At 40.3% G+C, this 16,120-nt stretch overlaps 1 protein-coding gene across 1 annotated transcript in view; it reads left to right on the top strand.

Moving 5' to 3' along the window:
- rptor (regulatory associated protein of MTOR, complex 1) overlaps positions 1-16,120 on the top strand; it is a 248,178-nt gene that overhangs the window by 29,838 nt on the left and 202,220 nt on the right. Inside the window, 2 exon segments of the mRNA XM_042484972.1 lie at positions 632-734; positions 3,748-3,830. Of these exon segments, the coding sequence (XP_042340906.1) occupies positions 632-734; positions 3,748-3,830 (186 nt within the window).

Here is a 16,120-nt window from a genome sequence, read left to right as displayed (position 1 = left end):
ATGCATGTGGTAATTGGAGCTGTGGTGCAAGTGTCAGGACTTGCCACATGACCCATGAATCGATGGTTGTTCTTTTCCAGATGGCCTGTTTCTCTCTCCTTCCGCTCACTTCCTGCCCCGGTGGTCCTCTGTGTCACGGGTCATTACCTCGTGTGGTTTCAGTTTCGACATTTTGGCATTAATTTATCTTCAGACTGCCCCTTGGTGTGATCTGCACCTTTTTGGGTTTAATTCATGCAATCACACAGTGACAGTGACAAACCGTACAGACTGCACGTTACAGTCCTTCATGGAGTGGCACTTGTCTCGGAGACATAAAGAAATCCCTGTGCCAGACTGAGAAAAAGTGGAGGGGAAAAGAATAACTCATTTCTCAGTAACTACAGCTGAGTGTCTCTTGGGCGAGACACTTAACCTTCACCGCTCCACTGGAGCTTCAGTGGCCAGCAGCAGCTCGATGTGGTTTACAACACTGACTTGAGTACAAGCATATGTGCTCAAACTCGTTTCCCAGACGAATAAAGATTTTATGTGGTTTTGAATTATTAAGAATGAATCCAAGAGTCTGTTTAGATTGGAGCACTGATGAGTGATGTGAGGATAATGTTGTGTTCTGTGTCTTGTCCCCCAGATGAAGACTGTGAGTGTAGCACTGGTGTTGTGTCTCAATGTGGGAGTGGACCCTCCCGATGTGGTCAAGACCTCCCCCTGTGCCCGACTGGAGTGCTGGATAGGTGAGTCGCACAGCATCATAAATGTAAAACAGACAAGCACTCAAACGCAACACAAAGTGTTGGCTATGATGAAGTGGGTTCTTCTTAAATATGATGCTTACAGTATTTTTCAGAATATGACCTATCTTTTTTTTTCTTTTTTTTTAGTTTTAACCATACTTTTTTAGCACCATGTCTCCATAAGGTCATGCTAAGGAGAAGGGCCCTACTTAAAACAAAAAAAGTCTTTCCTTTGGGTTTTTAAAAGAATCTGCGTTCATATGATATTATTGTGAGAATGATTCTTGTGTACACGGATCCACAAAAACAATTGAAAACGCTGTAGTATGTATGCCAGGCCAGTGGTTGGTGGTGCAGCTTTGTAATGACACACCACAAAAGAACACCATGTGACTGAGGGAACTGCAGCTGTGACGTCATTGTTCTCACAGGTTCTGTGCATTGCCAGTTTTCACGACGACAGAAGGGTTGCGTTTTCAAAAGATTGCACTCTGGAACCTGGTTTCAAGAGCTTGGGTTTTCAGGCCCCCTGTACTGTTGTCTTGTGAAAAAAACACTAAACCACAACAAAACTTGCTAACAGCAATGTTTGGTTAATTTGTGTCTTTGGCTGGGCCAAAAATGAATTATTTTTATGAATACTGAATGTTTCTCATGGAATATTCTGGTTCATATAGTCATGAAAAACCTGAAAAGTCATGGACATCAAATAATAGCAATCTCCAGGTCTAGAGAAGTTTTGGAAAAACAAACAAACCAAGAAAGTTTTGTAAAAATTTTGGAAATTTGCTGATAAAATACCTGGAATAAAGAGTATACTAATTTTGTGGGAAAGGGGAATACATTCAAAGTGGTAGCATTTCATCCCGTTATACTGACAATAACCATATATGACATGCCTGTATAGAAAATTTATTTTATTTGTTTATTTAACCTTTATTTGACCAGGAATAGTCCCACTGAGATTCAGAATGCAGAAACCAAGGGAGTCCTGGCCAAGACAGCAACACACAGAATTTCGCACAAAAGAACAAGCATCAACTGATATACACATGGGCGCTTGTATGTGTGCATGTGGTCTTATGCAAGAGTGAAAAATGTTCTAGCTAGGTATCCGGAAATTGAGGAACTATGCTTAAAATCTGCAAATAATGAGCATAACAATAAGCAGAAAAGCCAGGGTTTCAAAGGGTGACAAGCAGTGCTATGCCATTTAGGACTACCATCAACTAAATGTTGACAGTGAAAGTTTTAGCTCTTACTTTGTAGCATTTAGGGACATTCTCCGTCATTCGCTTGGGAGTTCAATTCATAAAGCCTCTTTCAACTAAGGATGAAGCAGTCTGCCCCCACCAGAGCCACACAACATGACACAGAACAAAAAGAAAAGAAACATCTTCATTGAATGGGAACCTCAAACCATTGTTTAGCTCCCCTGAGACCACTTGACTGTTAGGAGAGAGGAAGACACATTAAAGAGGGAAAACAGCTCTTAAAGTTTCTGAAACTTTCTCAGGGACTGCTGAAGATGCTGACATTGTTTAGACCTGCCACTTGGTGTCTGAGGTGGCGTTTGGGAATATTAAGGGGCAAAAGCAGAGGTGATGTCCTTAAATGCACCATGGCATTTAATTGATGACACATGCGGCAGCTGTATGCTAGAGGGCTTACATCTGCTTTTAGTGGTGCATGTAAAAACTTCCTTCATACACTGGCACCGTCTCAGTTTCATCATAACAGGAAATTATAAAATGGTGTACGGTGTTTTCCCTAGAGCACGGGTGCCAAACTAAAACCCTGTGGGCCAGAAGCAGCCCGCCACTTTGCACACATACTATTGCTTCACTTGTGAAGGCGAAGAAGTGCCAGGAGTAGGGCTGTGCGATCTGACGAAATATATCATCTAATGATAAAAAAAATGTCTATAGTTTCATATTATGCCATATTGTTCATTTTGTCTATGACAGCTGATAACGCTCTGCATTTGTAAGCGTGGCCGATGGGCCTCTACACAATGCACTGCACCAAAACTAAGAAATATGGAGGAGCTAGAAAGTTATACTGAATGTGGGGATTCAGCACAAGACACTGACACACACAAACCAGTGCTTTTGCCGAGCTCCAGACTGTAACTATTAAGCCACATTTTGTGACCAGAGAGCACCAGTGCAACTTGGAAATCTTTGCAATCTCTGAACTGTAGAGCTGTAAGTTTGTTTCCAGCTCGCAGTGGATAAATCCTCATTCCATGGTTAACGTTAAACTTTCTGCTAATGCTGACGTCCAACTGTTAACTGGTGGCTTCAAGTCTACAGCAAAAACACTGTCACTTTGGGCCTGAGACGAGCCGGGTCCTTCAAAATAAAAGCACCACGGGTTTTGCTTTTATTTGTTTAATTATGACAATATTTTATTTAACTTTACTACAACAGTACTTTATCTTCATACATACTTACTCCCAATAATGACATTAAATCACCAAAAGTTATAAATGCATCCTCTTGTTGACTTATTTGTTGTGATAATGCATTGCAAGCAGGCCTCATTCATCATAAGGGCAGTGGTTTAATTTTCAGCATAAAGCATATCAGTATCTCCTGCAAACTTGCCAATACATTCTTCTCTGCCTGCTGAGCGCAATTTGATCCGTCTTCAATCTATATTCTGCTATTCTTCATGCTGTATCGATTCCCTCTCATCAATATTTCAACCTGAGGGGGCTGCTGCTTTTTTTCCAAACCCTGCTTTTGATTTAACAAGAGATATTCCTTTGATGTTGAAATCATAAACTCCAACTTACCTCTGAAATTACGGCTTGGAAGTGTCTTCTGCCTCAGTGTTCAATAATGTTGGCCTGCTTGTTTAGATTACATCATTTTAAGATTGACAGCAATTTAAATAAATGATAAAATCATGCTTGGTTTGTTTGCTCCAGAGTGAGTGTGTGTGGTTTTGCTATGCTATGACTGTTTCATGCTATGTGTGATGTTTACAGTTTGTGTTTTCTTGCCAGATCCTCTGTCAATGAGCCCACAGAAAGCCCTGGAGACCATTGGGGCCAATCTGCAGAAGCAATATGAAAACTGGCAGCCCAGGGTGAGTGGGTTCACCTGAACCAGCCTCCCTCCTGTTCTTGTGTGTTCTTATAATGATACAGTCATCACATACACTTAGTCTCGTCATTATATGATACACACAGTGTTGAATCAAATAAGGCTTCCAATAAAACACTTAGAAATGAAATCAAATGAATTGTAGGCAGTCCTGGACTCGACCTCGGTTGTATCAAAGTATTACTGATTGCTTTTTGGCATCCATTAAGTCATTCTCATGTGTTTTCTAAGATGTTTCAGAAGTTCTTTTATAGATGTTGGCAGGTATTTCAAGTATCTAGAATGTCTTTTAGGTTTTGCCAACTCTGTGAACCTTACTAATGTTAGTTACCCCTCCTAGATCTGTATCAGAAAGGGCTTTTAACACAGTGGCATCTATTGATTCGAACCATGTTTTTTTTGAGTATCACTTTAAAGACATCGGTTTCTACTCTCTGATGTGTTCAAGTGTGGCAAGCACAATCCTGTACAGATCAATCTAAGGTGACACTGTTGGCAGATGAAACATAGTGATGTATGTGAGAATGAAAATATGGTTAATGCGGCTGTTGTGACTCTGTGGCTCCAAATTCACTATAAGGCTTGGGTGGTATCACGGTATTACCTCATACCAAAGTATTTAGACATTCCGAAGGTATGTTTTTCAATACTTTTATAAATACAGGTGCTCCTCTTTCTATTAAACTCATTGTGTCTAGTGCACAGCACGCACCACCAGAGCTCAGTCTCTGGTCTCTACTGAGAAGACTTTGGGGAATAACAGCATTTTCTTTTTTTACATCTTATTTGGTGAATTATGGATTTATCTCAACTACACTGGAGCTGGTGATTTTAAGAACAGTGGACTTACTAACTAGATTACTAGCAAGAGTAACCAAGATGGTTTTGGTGAGTTTTTTGTTTCTGTCAGGTTTGAGTGAAGCGTGTTTTATGGTAAGTTAACAAGGCAACTAAGCCTCTTCAGTCTTCTGCAACCGAGAGAAAGCTGAGTTCAAAAGGTGTACAGTTGTATGTCTCTGTTTAATAAGGAAAATAACTGTTAGAGTATTACTTTTCTTAACATCTTGTGGGTTCCTATTGTGGGTTCCTATTAAGTCTGAAAAGCTGAAAGTAGGTAGTGCACTCGTGGTTGGTATGGTGAGGTATGAAATATTACATAATGCACATGCCTATTCGCTGTTTACGTTTAGTGATGATTTGAATATGTGGTATGTGTGAATGGTTTTGTTGTAGATATCCCATCTTGTCAGATCCTAATACACTTCTTGTACGCACAGTGCCAACAAAACACCCACATGCCCTTGACAGTGATTCATAGTTTTTTTTTTAAAACAAATGCCGCATGTCTTTTTATAAATTCAGCTGTTTAGTTTGTGTGTGTACATGCATCCTTGGCTCCTAGCTGTAAGCCAGCTCAGTGTTTTCCCAGAGGCTGCTAGACCTGTTGTCATCCCAAAGCAGCCCTGCGTGCCTCTTAGCATCATAGCCTTGGTGCTGGAGCAGATGGCAAGGGCAGACCTCCCCTCTTAAAAACACTCATCAGAACACTCCATCTACAAGATAATCGAAGGTCTAGGAGAAACAGAAAGGGAGAGTAAATGATTAGAGAAGGAGCTGAAGGAAGACCAAATAGTGCTCTGACACCTTGACACTGTTTGCACAGAGAGAACAGGGAACGAGGGAGAGAATGTAACTGTACTCCAGCAACAGGAAATCTGATATTTGCATCCGACTGTCCAAAGTGTAAGAGGCCAGTGTTTAGACAGCTCTCTATCATGTACTTTCATTCTGAGATGTCAGACTGTTGGATGTTATTGTTGTGCTGTGTGCTGATTAAAAGACGATCTACCCCACAGGAAATTTAGAAAGCAATTTAGACATCTATCACTCACTCACTCTATCACTGTTTTTTCTCTGACAGAAAACTTTTTTTGTCTTTTAAATGTTTACTGGAATTTACTGACATTATTCCCCTGATACAATGATGCGCAGAAAAACAAAACAAAAAATACAACCCCTTATCACCAGCAAATCACAGAGATGCCGATTTGCACAGGACTAATATAGTCCCCTGACCTCTGTGTTTGCCGTGATATGGTTGGTAATTTGCGTTGGAATTTTCACTTTACAAGTTAAGGACATGGCTGATTTGCACGTGATTAAAATCACAGACGTCCTCTGCAATTATTACAAATTACTTGAGGTCCTAACATAATACTAGTCCTGTGGAAAAAGGCTTTAGGCTACTTTTAAAGTTGTCAGAACATGACATAATGATAAATACCAGTTCAGCTAATTTGCATAAATCAAATCATCTGGTTTAAGCTAGTACACCGGACCAGCAACACCGGGGGATCAACCCACTCTACTCTGTGCCATGGCATTGTGCTAAATAACCAAACACATATATTTAAAAGCACGGTCCAACTCGAAAAGTAGAAAATCTGTTTGTGGTGGCAGGTATTTTAATTGCGAAGTGCCGCCACAAATACATAAATATGTGGGAAACCCTGAGGGTACGTGAATTAGATAACCTGCCACTTTAACTGCAGAATAAAGTATCACCAAGGTAACCAACACAGACATAGACTTGGCAGCTGTGGAGCCTGCTCTCTTAAAACACTGCACAGGGCAAGATACACAACACTACGTTTCTAGGCAACGCTTGTTGACATCCTCCTTTAAGCAGAGAGTTACAATCAGTGAGTTTTGTGGCTTAAGATGATGACACTGCATGATAGCTGGTCCTGGACCAATATTTTGACCGTCTTCCTCATACTTTTCTCTTTTCCTCTTGCTTTGTCAAATATGTTTTCTGTGGAAAACGATGGGGAAAAAGAAGCAAACACTTGAAATCTGATCCTGAGCGGTCGGCCTGTGTTGCATTTGCAGATATTGGATTTGAATTGCATTTCAAACCACCAGCGAATATGTTTTAAATCCGGTCAGGAAGGATTGGATTTGCCTCTTTTTTTTTCCGTTGAGACTATGTAACAAAATGTGTGTTTGGTAGATTTGTGGTTTCAACTGTCTGGGTGAACATGGCCTCTGAGGGACAGGGTGAGGGGGAAGCCAGCCAGAAGCTGAAAAGAGATGAGTTAGCGAGGCCAACTGGGGTGCAATAGTGGCTAGTTAGTTGCCTCAGCATCAAAGCGGACATTATCTTGTTGTCATACTGCTAAGAACCAAAAATACATCATATAATGAGAATGTGACAAAATGTGTGGCTGTATGCTCAGTGGTACAGGACTAAATCACGACGTAAGAGGAGGTGGAGAAATAGACGTCCCAGGAGACAGTAGCTAAAGTAATGTCGGCCCGGCCTCGGTCGACCCCGGAGGTCAGCAGCAAATGGTGGTGGGAGTGCAGGAGGAGGAGTGGGAGGGTGAGAAAGCTGCTCCTTTTTTCAGCCTGAGGATTCGCAGCTCTGCAGCATCACACCACAGAGCAGCGTTCTCCAACACACCTTACATAAACTGATGACAAAGAAATCAGTTACACGTTTACGCTATTTATCTTCTTTGTCAACGTGGCAAGAAATCTTGTAATAAGTTTGTTTCGGATGGTTGGTAAACATTACACAGAGCGAATCTAACATCCATTTTATCACATTTTCTGTGCGTTGGTATGTGAGAGCGCTGTTGGTATCAGTGGAGCTGCCCAGAGAGTTTAGCTGTGCCAACCTGCCATCACGAATCCGTTTCTCTGTTTGCTTCTGTGCTCTTACATTAACTCTCATGGCCAGAAAACAGAGAGAGAAAAGCAAACACAGTCTTGGCTGCTGCCCACTCACTTTTCTCCACCAACACCACGTCGCACTCTTAAAAAAACACATCTCCTTCTCTCTCTGACCTTTTTTCATCATCGCTTTCCACTCCACATCAAAGTGATATTTCTTTCAATCAGGGCTTTTATGTTTCCATCCTCTTTACCTCTTCATCTTTTTTGTGTTTTTATCAGGGTGTCTGCAGGTCTTTAAAAAGAATGAAATGAAATGAAATTTTATTAATATCAGGTCCAAAAAGTCATTAATTAGTTGGAAATTTGAATTTGCGAGGGCTTGATTGCCATTAACATTTAATCTAATTTCAAGTATACACATTTTAGTTATTTTTTGTTAAAATAAGTCAAGCTCTTCTGCTTGTGAGCTCACATTTCTGATGTTTCAAATCTTTTGGGCTGCACCTAACAATTATTTTTTTGAATAATCAATTAATCTATCGTTTTTTTTTTTATTGATCTAACTATTATTTTTTTTATTACTCGATTAATATAACAACAAATTTACCGAAAATAACATTTTAAAACTTGTCATTTATATTTCAATATTTTATTTAATCATCTTCAATCATGACAGCGTATACACTACAGGGCATTATTTCCCAACAAAAATAGCCCAGTCTTAACTGGTAATCTGTGTTACAGTCTGATATAAAGTCTCTCCAAAATGAAATTAATGCAAGAGCTTGTTCCAAGGAATGTAGTGCAATCTACATTTAACAATCCAACATCAAAATAAATAAAACAATGTAAAATTCAAGTCACTTTTAGGAGGAGTAACAAAACAGTTACTCTTTGTTACAGTAACAAACCTCAAATCTAGCAGTCCAACAAAACATCTTACAGTAAAATCAGTGCAATTTGAAAATCACTCTAACTTTTCTCTAACAGAAATAATTATAACTAGTAGATTCTTTCTGCATCAATATAGTCCAGCCGTAACGGGGCCTTAGGTGCGTTTCACACAGCGCACGTCAGGAGCGGGAGACCTCAGCCTTGTGGAGCAGCAGCGTGTTTCATGCGTGTGGTGTTCACACATGCAGCGTTTTTGCTACGTCGCTGCTGCGTTGCTGCCTGCTGCTATAAGTGTTGTATTTCTATTTTTACATGCACAAATTCCACTCATTTATGAAGTTGTGCAAGCTCCTGCACAGCCGACAACCTGGTCCTGTAAATGTTTCAAAGTAAAATGCATTGTATGAGCAACTAATGGTATTCTGTCCACAGAGACGCTGTCAGAGGGTTTTTGTTTTGAAAGGGAAGCGAGGACGTTGAAGTAAAACAGCTGTCTTTGTATTTCTTTTACTCTCTGTTCTTGCTGACAAACGCGTGCGCTGCACATAAAAAAACGGTGAGCCAAAGTTTCTCTAGATGTCCTGCAGCTGACACGCAGCTTCCCTTTCAAAACAAAAGCCCTCTGACAGTGCTTTTAAATACAGAAATACACACTTATAGCAGCAGGCAGCGACGCAGCAGCTACATTACAACAACACTGTATGTGTGAACACCACACACATGAAACACGCTGCTGCTCAGCGATGCTGACGTCTCACGCTTATGATGCGCACTGTGTGAAACGGGCCTTACATCCACCTTGCAACGCATCGACGCACATTACGTAAATGGACGTATTTACGTAATTGATTACGTCGATGTGTCGCCCCAGCCCTACACATCTTAAAACCTACCATCTGTCCGTCCATTTTTCCATTCCTCAGCTGGGGTCAGGTCACGTCCATTCAAAACTTGGACTTAAGCTCAACTCAAATCACAAATTTAATGACTTTTGAATCCATCCATGCATTTTCATCCGCTTATGTTTGGCCAGGTCGCAGTGGCGGCAGGCTGAGCAAAGTACTCAAGATGTCCCTCTCCCCAGCGCCACTTCAATGCCTGATGAGATATACAACCCCGTCCTGCCATTTCAGGGTCAGCCTCAGGGCCTCTGACCAGTTGAATATGCCCAGGAGACTATGACTGATGGCGCCCAGGAGGCATCCTGGTCAGATGCCTGAACCACCTCAACTCACCCCTTTAGATACCAAGCAACGTGTGAGCTCCTCACTGTCTCTCTAAGGCTTGTTGTTGGTGTCCTTATCTTACCCACAAACTCCCAGCATTCTCAGTCCCTCTCACACTTGTGCAGTTCTTTCTGTTGTACAATACCTTCAGTGTGTATATTCTTCATCATCATCAGTTTATTTGTCAGCTGTCTTTGTTGTTGAGCTTCTTCCACAGACAGTGTTTTTCTCTCTGCTGTCTGAGCTTTTATTGAGTGTGGCTGTATTTTGTTATATTCTAGCCGAGACTGGATTCAACTGCTTTTTTCCCCCCACACAGACACATTGAGTGGCCAGAAGTTATTGAGATACCTTACTTGGCTTTCAGTTTCTCTTTGAGCTCTCCCTCTCAACATGCCTCCTCTGCTCTCCAATTCTCTTTCAAGCTTCTCTTGTTCTTTTTCGTTTTCTCTCCGCATGTCACCCTTTTTTGTGTCTCTTTCTCTTTTTGTCCTTTGTAGCATGTTTGCAAATAGAGTCTGAAATTCTCCCCTCTTGACTTGCTAGATGTTTGCTAGTCATTGAGATGAAAAGCAGCGCTCTTGTCTTGTCAGAGGTTTTTTTTTTTTAAGTCATGCAGTACTTGCTGAACATGTTGCAGCTGCCAAACACGTTTACAGCAAATCTCCGGCCAGTGAAACAGTCAGTTCTCCTTTGGTCTGTCTCTCTCTCCATCTTGGTGGTGTCCTCCATGTCTCTCCTGCCTGACTGTGAACCCCTGCTGTCCACTTCACTAACTGCCTCTGCATTATGTATCAGTGAGCTGCAGCTCAAACATTTTGAGGTTTTCTCTCATCACCCTGGAAACACCAAATTGCATAGCAGAGGACGAGTACGAGTGAAGAATTTCTGTGTAGTCACTAACAATGCAACCTACGATTTAAGATGACATAATGTTACATTTCTCTGTTATGCTCTGGGATACTGACTAATGATTTTGCTCACAAAGTTCATCATGAGGAGTAGTCGGGTAGCAGGTGCATAATGTCTGCTGTGGCTCTACAGGGAGCTTTATAAAATCTGAAAACACAACTCTCATCATGTAATCAAGGTTATCTCACATTAGACTGTTACATTTTTAATGGAACATCTGAGTTTCAAACTGGGGTTGGGAGATTTAAAACACATTTACCAGTCAAAATGTCTACAGTACAAAAGGTCTACACAGAATACCCAAGCTTGTATTTTGTAGTGTGAAATGCGCAGGCTGAACAGTGTTATCAGACAGTTTTCTCCAGCCTTGACTGCCAGAGGGGTCACTTCTTTCAGCCCATGTTTTTATTAAGGGAGATATAGTGTGAAACTACAAGTAGAAAAAAAGATGAAACATTAATTAGCGTCCTCCACTGAGCAGAAAGCAACATGCAAACACTTCGATTCGGCAAGGGAATTTCCAGCAGTGACACACCCGTGTGACTAGAGGCAACCGCCCTGACCTGTCTAGCAGAGTTTGTGAAAATGGCTTCACCACTCATTGAAAACATGCAAAGTGCACTGCTGTCTAGCACAGGGGTCTTCAATGTTTTTTAGGCCAAGGAGCACTGAGCTGAAAGAGAGAGGGAGCAGGGATCCCCTGCTATAGAACTGAGATGCATATAAAACTGAGTCTTCATAATGTGTTGGGTGGCCACTTTATTTACTATCAAAGTTCACCTAAAACACAAGAAACTTGTGCTCACTATCAAAATAATGTTTTATTGTTATTTTGACTTGTCATCAAGTTTGATATTTTCGTGAAATTTATTTTTTAAATATTTGTTTTCCAGTGGTGGGTGGCGTTGTGGGGTACTGTCATGTATTAATGTGTTTGTTGTTAATTATCTATGTGAAAATATAAAAAAGTTGGGGAAAAAAAGGAAAAGGAGGGTGGCCATACCATAAAACTTTAAGTATAAGCCTTTTTATAGAAGTTCTTTAGATCTATAAAAATTCTTTTATGACTAAAACTTCTAAAAAAAAAATAAAAAAAAACATATTTTGACCACCCATGCTAGACCCATGGTTTATTATGTTAGGAAATAACCCTTTATTTTCCAACTTTGACAGTCTGGCAAAAATGGAAATTGACCCAACTCTAGATCTCGATGAAAATGTGGCATAAATAAAGGAATACTAATACGCTGTACGATAGCCATTTGTAAAAATAGTACTGATTTTATTTTGAATAGATATCGCAGCAAAGGTGAGTGTACTGTTGCCTTTTAGTGAGATGTGCCAGTTTTACATAACAGAAGAATTTCCCATGCCCGTCCCCGCTGACAGAGATAATGATCATTGGTTGAAGTCTCTGAATCAGGTGGAAAAAAAAAATCATGTGAGGATAATAACAATCCGAAGCATGTGAGGAGAATAACAATGTGCGGTCTTGTGCTGCTGCCAGCAATAGGGAAATGTGGTTTGGTCACATCTCGTGTGCCAGCGTGTGCTGACAAAGCAAGCACACTCAGAGTGGGAGTGAGTGGCACACACTGCCATCAGATTGAAATTAAAAGTGAAAAAAGATTGGCAAATAGACGCGGATCATTTTCACACATTCTACATTTCTACTCTGAATTTTGGAAAACAGATAGTTTGGCTTATTCAGTCAAAATAAGTTGACCCTTTGCTGGCTTTGCTGGTTGTAGAGCATAACACTTCCAACTCAGTAACCAGCAGCACGCCACCCACTGCATTTTTCCCTCTAGGGACCCCTCACAGCTGCCAAATCAGTTGAATCTCATTTGAATTTAATTGACAAGCAGTGCGAGCGGGAAGCTGCGGAGTGAATAACGCCATGCGGAAACCGTCTTAATGGTCTCCCCTTGCTGCTCCTCATGCACTCAGTCCAATAGGAGCCACAGAGAAAACCATTAGCCCACTGGAAGACTTATGGACGTCCCACCAGCACATCTATAAACAATGAGCCTTTGAGGAGGGCTGCAGGTCATGGCTGCCAGATGCTGGGGGCATATGAGAGGCAGCTTATTGATCAGCTCTCTCACTGCTGCTGATCACCTCGTAAATATCTCACCAAACTATAGAGAAGAGACCTCAAGCCATCCCGTCTTGGTTGTTAGATGGAGATGAACTCCTGTTTATGTTGAGATGATGCAGGATTGTTATTGTTGTTATAGAGATACACGCTCTGCTAAGCTCGGGGGTTGTGACCCAAAATGGTTCGCAGGTTTTGTTGCAACATGTCCTCATGTGAGCGGAGCAGAAAGTGAGTTTCATTGATCAGACCTTATCTCATATTCTTTTTGAAGTGCTGTGTGCTCTCGTTAGCTGAGAGCTAAAGAAGAGATTCTCCATCCTCTTCCGATGAAGAGAAGGAGAGAAACTTTGAGAAGTAAAACATGCATTTATCTTTTCAAAGTATTTTAGTTGTGTGTGAAACGTGCATGATCAGACCTCCAGAACTGACATGTGTGGGTTATTGTACACATTGGGTCTTGACAACATACATAATCACTATTCTAATGATGTCACAGTGTTTTATTTTTTTTTGTCCTATATAGTTTTAGCAGGACCACCTGTCCCTTATGTCTCCATAGCTGAATGCTGCATGACGAGTAGGGCTGTGATGGTTTGTGTATTTGTACCAAACGTCACAGTCTGGGTGATGCATGAAATGCCACTTTCGTGTGATAGATTTGTTAGTTGCAGCCAAAAGTATTTTAAAAAAAAATTCATAAAATTGTCCAGAGTTTTTGCCCAAGTATAATTTGACAAAAAAATGTTCCTTATTTCTTTGATAATCTCTTGTTAATATGGACAGAGCAGTGGGCAGTCCCAAAAAATATGAAAGTGATCTGCCATTAGCTTACCACACAGCCTTCAGCATTCCTTTCGCCCCTGGGAACCCTGTTTTATGAATTTCAGTTTTAGAGTCACAAAATATCATATAATATTTTTCCAACAGAACTCCTCAGATATCTCCAGGTCCCCTTTCCTACTCCCATTGTTGCTTGACCTGGACAGTGGAATCATGTTTGGAGTTGTGTAATCTATTATAAATATGTTATGCAAGATATTTGTTATCTTTACTCTTATATACATCCGTAAATATATCAATCAAATTGAGTTCACTGCCCTCTCTTCATCCGATTTCTGTCATAAAATAGTCTCTTACCTGGAGATATTGAAAGACTGTTAAAAGAATCAAGGTCACTGCCACTAGTTATAGTGCAGTAAGCTGTTCCATCATTATGTGCCCATTGTTTAGATCCCTTATCTAGACCACAACGTTTAAACTCTGGATTGTGCGTGTTTATAGATCTACCCTTTTTAAACCACTTAAAAAAAAAAAGTCATGGAATCAGGATAAAGTTTTGGAAAAAAAAATTAATTGGTAAAGAGGTTTGGCAATACTGTTAAAAACATGACATTTTCTACTCAACATTTTTAATATAGTGATTAAATAAATCTTACATGGAACAAGCCGCGTACATCGAGTATAATCGATATATCCCCCATCCCTAGATGTTGACATGCGAATATCACTTAGTGCAGCTTTAACCCTCAGGGACTGTTTGACACATTTTAAGCACTTTTCTTTCTTAATTTTTTGATCATTTTGGCTGTGTTCATGGCATGGCATACATTTTGGCCAGATTGTGTATTTTTGTTTAATCTGTGAATTTTCAGTTTAGCTCCTACAATAAGTTTAAAATACACCGTGGAAACAAAATTGTTACTGTTCATACTGTTAAGTGCAAAAAATGTCACATTGAAACCCTTTTGAACTGATGTTTTTCATTGTCATTTTATGTCATTCTGGGATTTATGCCTTGGAGTTTGTCATTTTTACTATTTTCCACCTGAGGATGTCATTTTTGCCATATTTGGCATATGGAGAAAATACATACCGTTTCCACCGTCACAGTCAATGTTGCTGCAAATCATTGACATATCCCAGGTTTACTGAAAATAATTCATTTTTGTGTTGTTTTTTTTTTCATCTTAAAACATAGTGGCATTTTGTAAGAAAAACGGACATTTAAAGGGATAAAATTCTGAAAATGAATGAATATTTAATGTTTATGAATAGGACTGATTTTGGTTAAAAAACTAACTCAAGGAAAGTGGAAAATAATATTAATGTACAATATTTTTTAAAGCTCGATTTTGAGAAGTGCATTTCTTGTGCAGAGCGATTCGAGTGTGTGTATTATTAAAGCGGGCCCTAAGGGTTAAGCAAATATGACAAAGTGTTGCAATCTGCTGGGTGAATAAAATGAAAAGAATCTCAAAAGAATTTAGAACATGAACCAAGGTGCACTGGTGTAATTGATAACATTAATAATGAGCTCCAGCACCCTGCTATAGTGCAGGAAGCAGTGTAATGAATTGCTCTGTGACACGCTGCTGTGACCACCGTGACTCACCTCTCTGTGTCTGCACTCAGCAAGCATCAGTGTCTGCTGCACTCAGGGACTAATGGAGAGTGTGGGTCTATTATTGATATTATTATTATTATATCCTCTCTCTCTGTTGAAGACCTTATTATACTTTATGTGTGTGCATGTGTTGGCACGACCCTTATTATGTGGAGAGGATGCAGAGCAGGAAGGGACAATGCAGGAGGCCAGGATGTGACTCAGTGGACAGAGAATGAAGATACACCACCCACCATTCATTAAGTTTTTTTTATTCCAGCAATGTGTAAAAATGTGTGGCTGTGCGACTGCATGTGCACGTCAATCCAGAAAGCTTCCAGTCGAGCAGTGTGGGCACCGGTGCACTGGTGTGTTGAAGGACAATGGTGCAAATTGGAGGCGGATCCAATCAGTATGTGACTTTCTGAATTTAAAGTGTGGAGGAGCAGAGTGTTCTCAATGACATGAAAAAAAAAACGATTCTCCTGTCCCTTGAGATATTTTTATGTCTAAGTCTGAGTCACTTCACTCTCTGTCGCCTTGCTTTTTCCTCTGTGCACTGATCATCCAGAGCTTATGGTCTGCATGTTTCTGTTCCTTATTATTAATACAGCATACCCAGCCAGCTGTAGCTGAAATTTGACATTCAAAAGCTCTTTTCTTCTTCAGAATTTTCTCAAAACTGTCCAGTCCCCAGAGGAAGGCCAATGAATTTTTTTGCATTCACAGTGATTTGCCTCAACTTTGCTTTGAGATGGATTATGAAAAGTATATAAATCATACATTGGTGTATTGGACTTTCCACATCAAGGTCAGACTTGTCAGTATTTTGAAAGTTAGAAAAATACAACTGTGAAATATTCCTCTGATCAAGGCCAATAACCATTATATGTTCGTCACATTTCACTCTGTAATTTTTAAAACCATGTAAGCTACAACAATGCAGCCATAAAAGTAAATGCATACTGAACTGTGTGGTCAGTATTCAGGAGCATCTGTCAGCTCCGTCTCTTCCAGTCCCCATCATGTGCAAGTGTGAATCTGTTTGTACATGTAGTCACAGTAAACATTGGCCC

Source organism: Plectropomus leopardus, chromosome 4 (genome assembly GCF_008729295.1).
Source record: "Plectropomus leopardus isolate mb chromosome 4, YSFRI_Pleo_2.0, whole genome shotgun sequence".
In the NCBI taxonomy this organism is placed as follows: domain Eukaryota; kingdom Metazoa; phylum Chordata; class Actinopteri; order Perciformes; family Serranidae; genus Plectropomus; species Plectropomus leopardus.
The sequence above is the reverse complement of the archived record's forward strand: the minus strand, read 5'-3'. Positions and strand labels throughout refer to the sequence as shown.